The following is a 10,341-nucleotide window of genomic DNA, read 5'->3' as shown; positions in this document are numbered from 1 at the left end:
AGTCAGGGTCACATGATGACGGGTGCTAGGGAGACCCACATAAAGAAAAGAGCAGGGAAGTTAGAAAAAGAAAGAATTATGTCTCAAGTATTGCAATGGGGGCAGCATATCTATTTTGATAACTTTAATGTTCCCTTAGCAGAAGAAAGTAATATATCGATAGTGACTGCCATCACTGACCCAAACATAATGATTCCTTACAGTCTTTCAGCACCGCTTAGGTTATTATATATTTAAAAGCGTAATACAATAAAACAAAAACAAACAATTACATGCGAGGTAGATCTGTAGGTGTCCACGGTATGAACTCCTCCCCTGGCCCCGCGAAGTACGTGTCCACGAATTCAGCCAGCTTTACTTTGGGAACAGTGTCCTTATATTGGATTTGCAATTTGTGATATTCCAACAGGATCGTCTCTAAAAAATAACATGTGGGTTGTTTAGTTCTCAATAGTGACGTAACACGGATGTCACGTTGTAATTCACATCAGCTTCATGCGATTGTTGATTTGTTAGATTTTTTCTTGTCGATGATTACAGGACAATGTCTGCTTGTCGACAAACTAACTTATTCCCCTGTAGTTTTCCTCTATTGCGAGTTGTTGTTCGCATGACTTATTAGTTAGAAATGTTCGAGAAATCCAGTATAAAACTCGCTACCATTTTGGATACACCCTTTGAGACAGTCAACAATTACAGAAATATGCCTCAAGTTACTTATACCAGTGTCTAGTCGTACGTGATACGTGTCCTTTATGTAATGTATAGATGATACCTAACAGTGTCTTCAGTAATACGGCGGTATAGCTTACATTTTGATATCTTTCACGAGTGCGAAGCACTAAAACTTTGTAAGACTGTACGTCCAGCTACAAATCTAACGCCAACCTCGGGGACTGTAAGTCAAGCTACAAGTCTAATGCAAACATCGGGGACTGTAATTCCAGCTGCAAGATTAATGCCAACCTCGGGGACTGTAAGTCTAGCTACAAGTCTAATGCAAACATCGGGGACTGTAATTCTAGCTACAAGTCTAACGCAAACATCGGGGACTGTAATTCTAGCTACAAGATTAATGCCAACCTCGGGGACTGTAAGTCTAGCTACAAGGCTAATGCAAACATCGGGGACTGTAAGTCTAGCTACAAGTCTAATGCAAACCTCGGGGACTGTAATTCCAGCTACAAGTCTAATGCAAACATCGGGGACTGTAATTCCAGCTACAAGATTAATGCCAATCTCGGGGACTGTAAGTCTAGCTACAAGATTAATGCCAACCTCGGGGACTGTAAGTCCAGCTACAAGATTAATGCCAACCTCGGGGACTGTAAGTCCAGCTACAAGATTAATGCCAACCTCGGGGACTGTAATTCTAGCTACAAGTCTAATGCAAACATCAGGGACTGTAATTCCAGCTACAAGACTAATGCCAACCTCGGGGACTGTAAGTCTAGCTACAAGATTAATGCAAACCTCGGGGACTGTAAGTCTAGCTACAAGTCTAATTCAAACATCGGGGACTGTAATTCTAGCTACAAGTCTAATGCAAACATCAGGGACTGTAATTCCAGCTACAAGACTAATGCCAACCTCGGGGACTGTAAGTCTAGCTACAAGTCTAATGCAAACCTCGGGGACTGTAATTCCAGATACAAGTCTAATGCAAACATCGGGGACTGTAATTCTAGCTACAAGTCTAATGCAAACATCGGGTACTGTAATTCCAGCTACAAGATTAATGCCAACCTCGGGGACTGTAAGTCTAGCTACAAGATTAATGCCACTCTCGGGGACTGTAAGTCTAGCTACAAGTCTAATGCAAACCTCGGGGAGTGTAATTCCAGCTACAAGTCTAATGCAAACATCGGGGACTGTAAGGTTAGCTACAAGACTAATGCCAACATCGGGGACTGTAAGGCCAGCTACAAGACTACGGCCAACACTGGGTACTGATAGACTTTTTTCGTAACGGACTTTATTTTATAGATCACGTAGTATAACACGTTGCAATATATTCTTATCGCGCGTCTGCTGTTAAAATCGGACTGTGTTACCTGCGTTCCTCAGTAGACAACCATCGTCCATCAAATATGACTCATATCATGTATCAATGCGCAGTATATTTATTTACGGATTAGGACGCAATAGTTTAGGGGAATGGCATTGAAAACAAGGCCAATAGCCGTGTACTTCCAAAAACTGTTTTAAAACTTATAATGTTCACATTAATATGGTCAAAGATAATGTTGTATTAGTCAGGCCGTCCAATCGCTGCTTCACAAAAAGGAGACATTAACATAATTACTTTGTACTTGTTTTCGAATGTATAGCATGTTTGTATTACAGGAATATTATACCGATAATTAAATAAAGTATAAACGAATAAGACAATGTTTTCGATAAATATGACAAAAGTTTCATTTAGATACAATATAAAATGAATAAAAGAGGTCAATTTGTGGGTCACTTAAAGTCATAGGTCAACAACTGCATCATCAATATGATAATCATGTCATTTGTATATCATGTCATTTGTATATCATATCATTTGTGTTTCATTGTGTATCATGTCATTTGTATATCATGTCATTTGTGTATCATTGTGTATCATGTCATTTGTGTATCATGTCATTTGTATATTATATCATTTGTGTAACATATCATTTGTATATCATGTCATTTGTGTATCATTGTGTATCATGTCATTTGTGTATCATGTCATTTGTATATTATGTCATTTGTATATCATGTCATTTGTGTATCATTGTGTATCGTGTCATTTGTATATCATGTCATTTGTATATCATGTCATTTGTATATAATGTCATTTGCGTATCATGTCATTTGTATATCATATCATTTGTGTATCATTTCATTTGTGTATCATGTCATTTGTATATCATGTCATTTGTGTATCATGTCATTTGTATATCATTGCAATCATGTCATTTGTATATCATGTCATTTGTGTATCATTTCATTTGTATATCATGTCATTTGTATATCATTTCATTTGTATAGCATGTCATTTGTATATCGTGTCATTTGTATATCATTTGTGTATCATGTCATTTGTATATCATGTCATTTGTATATCGTGTCATTTGTGTATCACTGTGTATCATGTCATTTGTGTATCATTTCATTTGTATATCATGTCATTTGTATATCATGTCATTTTTGTATCATTGTGTATCATGTCAGTTGTATATTATATCATGTCATTTGTATATTATGTTATTTGTATATCATGTCATTTGTGTATCATGTTATTTGTGTATCATGTCATTTGTGTATCATGTCATTTGTATATCATGTCATTTGTATATCATGTCATTTTTGTATCATTGTGTATCATGTCAGTCGTATATTATATCATGTCATTTGTATATTATGTTATTTGTATATCATGTCATTTGTGTATCATGTCATTTGTATATCATGTCAGTTGTATATCATGTCATTTGCGTATCATATCATTTGTGTATCATGTCATTTGTATATCATGTCATGTGTATATCATGTCATTTGTGTATCATTGTGTATCATGTCATTTGTATATCATGTCATTTGTGTATCATGTCATTTGTATATCATGTCAGTTGTATATCATGTCATTTGCGTATCATATCATTTGTGTATCATGTCATTTGTATATCATGTCAGTTGTGTATCATGTCATTTGCGTATCATATCATTTGTGTATCATGTCATTTGTCTATCATGTCATGTGTATATCATGTCATTTGTGTATCATTGTGTATTATGTCATTTGTATATTATATCATTTCATTTGTATATCATGTTATTTGTAAATCATGTCATTTGCGTATCATGTCATTTGTATATCATATCATTTGTATATCGTGTCATTTGTATATCATTTGTGTATCATGTCATTTTTATATCATGTCATTTGTGTATCATTGTGTACCATGTCATTTGTATACCATGTCATTTGTATATCATGTCATTTTTGTATCATATCATTTGTATATCCTATCAATTGTACATCATGTCATTTGTATATCGTGTCATTTGTGTATCATTGTGTATCATGTCATTTGTGTATTATTTCATTTGTATATCACGTCATTTGTATATAATGACATTTGTATAGCATGTCATTTGTTTATCGTGTCATTTTTGTATCATTTCATTTGTATAGCATGTGATTTGTATATCGTGTCATTTGTATATTGTGTCAATTGTATATTGTGTCATATGTATATTGTGTCATTTGAGTATCATTGTGTATCGTGTCATTTGTATATTATATCATGTCATTTGTATATAATGTCATTTGTATAGCATGTCATTTGTATATTGTGTCATTTGTATATTGTGTCATTTGTGTATCATTGTGTATCATGTCATTTGTGTATCATTTCATTTGTATATCATGTCATTTGTATATCATGGCATTTGTGTATCATGTCATTTGTATATCATGGCATTTGTGTATCATGTCATTTGTATATCATGTTATTTGTATATCATGTCATTTGTGTATCATTTCATTTGTATATCATATCATTTGTATATCATGTCATTTGTATATCATGGCATTTGTGTATCATGTCATTTGTATATCATGTCATTTTTGTATTATATCATTTGTATATCATGTAATTTGTGTATCCTGTCGTTTGTATATCATATCATTTGTGTATCATGTCATTTGTATATCATGTTATTTGTATATCATGTCATTTGTATATTATGTCATTTGTATATCATGTCATTTGTATATTATGTCATTTGTGTATCATGTCATTTGTATATTATATCATTTCATTTGTATATCATGTTATTTGTATATCATGTCATTTGTATATTATGTCATTTGTATATCATGTCATTTGTATAGCATGTCATTTGTGTATCATGTCATTTGTATATAATGTCATTTGTATATCATGTCATTTGTATGTCATGTCATTTGTGTATCATTTCATTTGTATATCATATCATTTGTATATCATGTCATTTGTATATCATGGCATTTGTGTATCATGTCATTTGTATATCATTTCATTTGTATATCACGTCATTTGTATATAATGTCATTTGTATATCATGTCATTTGTATGTCATGTCATTTGTGTATCATTTCATTTGTATATCATATCATTTGTATATCATGTCATTTGTATATCATTTCATTTGTATATCACGTCATTTGTATATAATGTCATTTGTATATCATGTCATTTGTATATTATGTCATTTGTGTATCATGTCATTTGTATATCATGGCATTTGTGTATCATGTCATTTGTATATCATGGCATTTGTGTATCATGTCATTTGTATATCATGGCATTTGTGTATCATGTCATTTGTATATCATGGCATTTGTGTATCATGTCATTTGTATATCATGTCATTTGTGTATCATTGTGTACCATGTCATTTGTATATCATGTCATTTGTGTATTATATCATTTGTATATCATGTAATTTGTGTATCCTGTCGTTTGTATATCATATCATTTGTGTATCATGTTATTTGTATATCATGTCATTTGTATATCATTTCATTTGTGTATCATTGTGTACCATGTCATTTGTATATCATGTCATTTGTGTATTATATCATTTGTATATCATGTAATTTGTGTATCCTGTCGTTTGTATATCATATCATTTGTGTATCATGTTATTTGTAAATCATGTCATTTGCGTATCATGTCATTTGTATATCATATCATTTGTGTTTCATTGTGTATCATGTCATTTGTATATCATGTCATTTGTGTATTATATCATTTGTATATCATGTAATTTGTGTATCCTGTCATTTGTATATCATATCATTTGTGTATCATGTTATTTGTATATCATGTCATTTGTATATCATTTCATTTGTATATCACGTCATTTGTATATAATGTCATTTGTATATCATGTCATTTGTATATTATGTCATTTGTGTATCATGTCATTTGTATAGCATATCATTTGTGTATCATGTCATTTGTATATAATGTCATTTGTATATCATGTCATTTGTATGTCGTGTCATTTGTATATCATTTGTGTATCATTTTGTATATCGTGTCATTTGTATATCATTGTGTATCATGTCATTTGTGTATCATGTCATTTGTGTATCATATCATTTGTATATCATGTCATGTGTATATCATGTCATTCGTGTATCATTGTGTTTCATGTCATTTGTATATTATATCATGTCATTTGTATATTATGTTATTTGTATATCATGTCATTTGTGTATCATGTCATTATTTGTATATCATGTCATTTGTGTATCATATCATTTGTATATCATGTCATGTGTATATCATGTCATTCGTGTATCATTGTGTTTCATGTCATTTGTATATTATATCATGTCATTTGTATATCGTGTCATTTGTGTATCATTGTATATCATGTCATTTGTGTATCATGTCATTATTTGTATATCATGTCATTTGTGTATCATATCATTTGTATATCATGTCATTTGTATATCATGTCATGTGTATATCATGTCATTCGTGTATCATTGTGTTTCATGTCATTTGTATATTATATCATGTCATTTGTATATCATGTTATTTGTGTATCATTGTGTATCATGTCATTTGTATATCATGTCATTTTTGTATTATATCATTTGTATATCATGTAATTTGTGTATCCTGTCGTTTGTATATCATATCATTTGTGTATCATGTTATTTGTATATCATGTCATTTGTATATCATGGCATTTGTGTATCATGTCATTTGTATATCATGGTATCATGTCATTTGTATATTATATCATTTCATTTGTATATCATGTTATTTGTAAATCATGTCATTTGCGTATCATGTCATTTGTATATCATATCATTTGTATATCGTGTCATTTGTATATCATTTGTGTATCATGTCATTTGTATATAATATCATGTATATCATGTCATTTGTGTATCATTGTGTTTCATGTCATTTGTATATTATATCATGTCATTTGTATATCATGTTATTTGTATATCATGTCATTTGTATATTATGTCATTTGTGTATCATGTCATTTGTATATCATGTCATTTGTGTATTATATCATTTGTATATCATGTAATTTGTGTATCCTGTCATTTGTATATCATATCATTTGTGTATCATGTTATTTGTATATCATGTCATTTGTATATTATGTCATCTGTATATCATGTCATTTGTATATCATGTCATTTGTATATCATGGCATTTTTGTATCATGTCATTTGTATATCATGTCGTTTGTGTATCATATCATTTGTGTATCATGTCATTTTTATATCATGTCATTTGTATATCATGTCATTTGTATATCATATCATTTGTATATCGTGTCATTTGTATACCATTTGTGTATCATGTCATTTGTATATCATGTTTTTTGTATATCATGTCATTTGTGTATCATTGTGTTTCATGTCATTTGTATATTATATCATGTCATTTGTATATCATGTCATGATATACAGATGACATAATATACAAATGACGTGATATACAAATAACATGATACACAAATGATATGATATACAAACGACAGGATACACAAATTACATGATATACAAATGATATAATACACAAATGACATGATATACAAATGTCATGATACACAAATGACATGATACACATTGATACAAAAATGACACGATATACAAATGACATGATACACAAATGTCATGATATACAAATGACATGATATACAGATGACATGATACACAAATGACATGATATGCAAATGACATGATACACAAATGCCATGATATACAAATGCCATGATATACAAATGACATACTATACAAATGACATGATACACAAATGACATGCTATACAAATGACATTATATACAAATGACATGATACACAAATGATATGATACACAAATGACATGATATACAAATGACATGTTACACAAATGCCATGATATACAAATGATATGTTACACAAATGATATAATATACAAATGACATGATACACAAATGATATGATATACAAATGACATGATACACAAATAACATGATATACAAATGACATGATATAACAATGACATGATATACAAATGACATGACATACAAATGACATGATATACAAATGACATGGTACACAATGATACACAAATGACATGATATACAAATGAAATGATACACAAATGACATGATATACACATGACATGATATACAAATGACATGATATACAGATGACATAATATACAAATGACATGATACACAAATGGTATACAAATGACACGATATACAAATGATATGATATACAAATGACATGATACGCAAATGACACAAATGCCATGATATACAAATGACATAATATACAAATGACACGATACACAAATGACATGATATAACAATGACATGATATACAAATGACATGATATAAAAATGACATGATACACAAATGATATGATACACAAACGACATGATATACAAATGACATGATACAAAAATGCCATGATATACAAATGACATGATATACAGATGACATGATACACAAATGACATGATACACATTGATACAAAAATGACACGATATATGACATGATACACAAATGACATGATATACAAATGTCATGATACACAAATGACATGATACACATTGATACAAAAATGACACGATATATGACATGATACACAAATGACATGATATGCAAATGACATGATACACAAATGCCATGATTTACAAATGACATGATATACAAATGACAGGATACACAATGATACACAAATGACATGATATACAAATGATATGTTACACAAATGATATAATATACAAATGACATGATACACAATGATACCCAAATGACATGATATACAAATGATATGTTACACAAATGATATAATATACAAATGACATGATACACAAATGACATTATATACAAATGACATGATATACAAATGATATGTTACACAAATGATATAATATACAAATGACATGATACACAATGATACAAAAATGACATGATGACATGATATACAAATGACATGATATAAAAATGACATGATACACAAATGATATGATACACAAACGACATGATATACAAATGACATGATACAAAAATGCCATGATATACAAATGACATGATATACAGATGACATAATATACAAATGACATGTTATACAAATAACATGATACACAAATGATATGATATACAAATGACAGGATACACAAATTACATGATATACAAATGATATAATACAAAAATGACATGATATACAAATGACATGATATAAAAATGACATGATACACAAATGATATGATACACAAACGACATGATATACAAATGACATGATACAAAAATGCCATGATATACAAATGACATGATATACAGATGACATGATACACAAATGACATGATATACAAATGTCATGATACACAAATGACATGATACACATTGATACAAAAATGACACGATATACAAATGACATGCTATACAAACGACTTGATATACAAATGACATTATATACAAATGACATGATACACAAATGTCATGATATACAAATGACATGATATACAGATGACATAATATACAAATGACATGATACACAAATGACATTATATACAAATGACATGATACACAAATGATATGATATACAAATGACATGATACGCAAATGACATTTGTATATCATATACAAATGATATGATATACAAATGACATGATACGCAAATGACATTTGTATATCATATCATTTGTATATCATGTCATTTGGGTATCATTGTGTATCATGTCATTTGTATATTATGTCATTTGTATATCATGGCACTTGTGTATCATGTCATTTGTATATCATGACATTTGTGTATCATGTCATTTGTATATTATATCATTTGTGTAACATATCATTTGTATATCATGTCATTTGGGTATCATTGTGTATCATGTCATTTGTATATCATTTTATTTGTATATCATGTCATTTGTATATCATGGCATTTGTATATCATGGCATTTGTGTATCATGTCATTTGCATATCATGTCATTTGTGTATCATGTCATCTGTATATCATGTCATTTGTATATCATGACATTTGTGTATCATGTCATTTGTATATCGTGTCATTTGTATACCATTTGTGTATCATGTCATTTGTATATCGTGTCATTTGTATACCATTTGTGTATCATGTCATTTGTATATCATGTCATTGTTATATCATGTCATTTGTGTATCATGTCATTTGTATATTNTGTTATTTGTGTATCATGTCATTTGTATATCATGTCATTTGTATAACATGTCATTTGTGTATCATGTCATTTATATATCATGTCATTTGTGTATCATGTCATTATGTATCATGTCATTGTATATCATGTCATTTGTGTATCATGTT

The 10,341-nt window shown here is 29.9% G+C and overlaps 1 protein-coding gene across 1 annotated transcript in view; it reads right to left on the bottom strand.

The window, feature by feature from the left end:
* Positions 1-268: 268 nt before the first annotated feature.
* The window catches only part of LOC110442643 (trehalase-like), a 25,609-nt gene continuing 15,536 nt past the window's right edge, over positions 269-10,341 (bottom strand). The window contains exon 4 of the mRNA XM_021486338.1: positions 269-417. Within this exon, the coding sequence (XP_021342013.1) occupies positions 269-417 (149 nt within the window). The remainder of the gene's footprint in view (positions 418-10,341) is intronic.

The sequence above is a fragment of the Mizuhopecten yessoensis genome, unplaced genomic scaffold, assembly GCF_002113885.1.
Source record: "Mizuhopecten yessoensis strain PY_sf001 unplaced genomic scaffold, ASM211388v2 scaffold1917, whole genome shotgun sequence".
Classification (NCBI taxonomy): Eukaryota; Metazoa; Mollusca; class Bivalvia; order Pectinida; family Pectinidae; genus Mizuhopecten; species Mizuhopecten yessoensis.
This window is presented reverse-complemented; position numbering and strand designations above follow the sequence as displayed.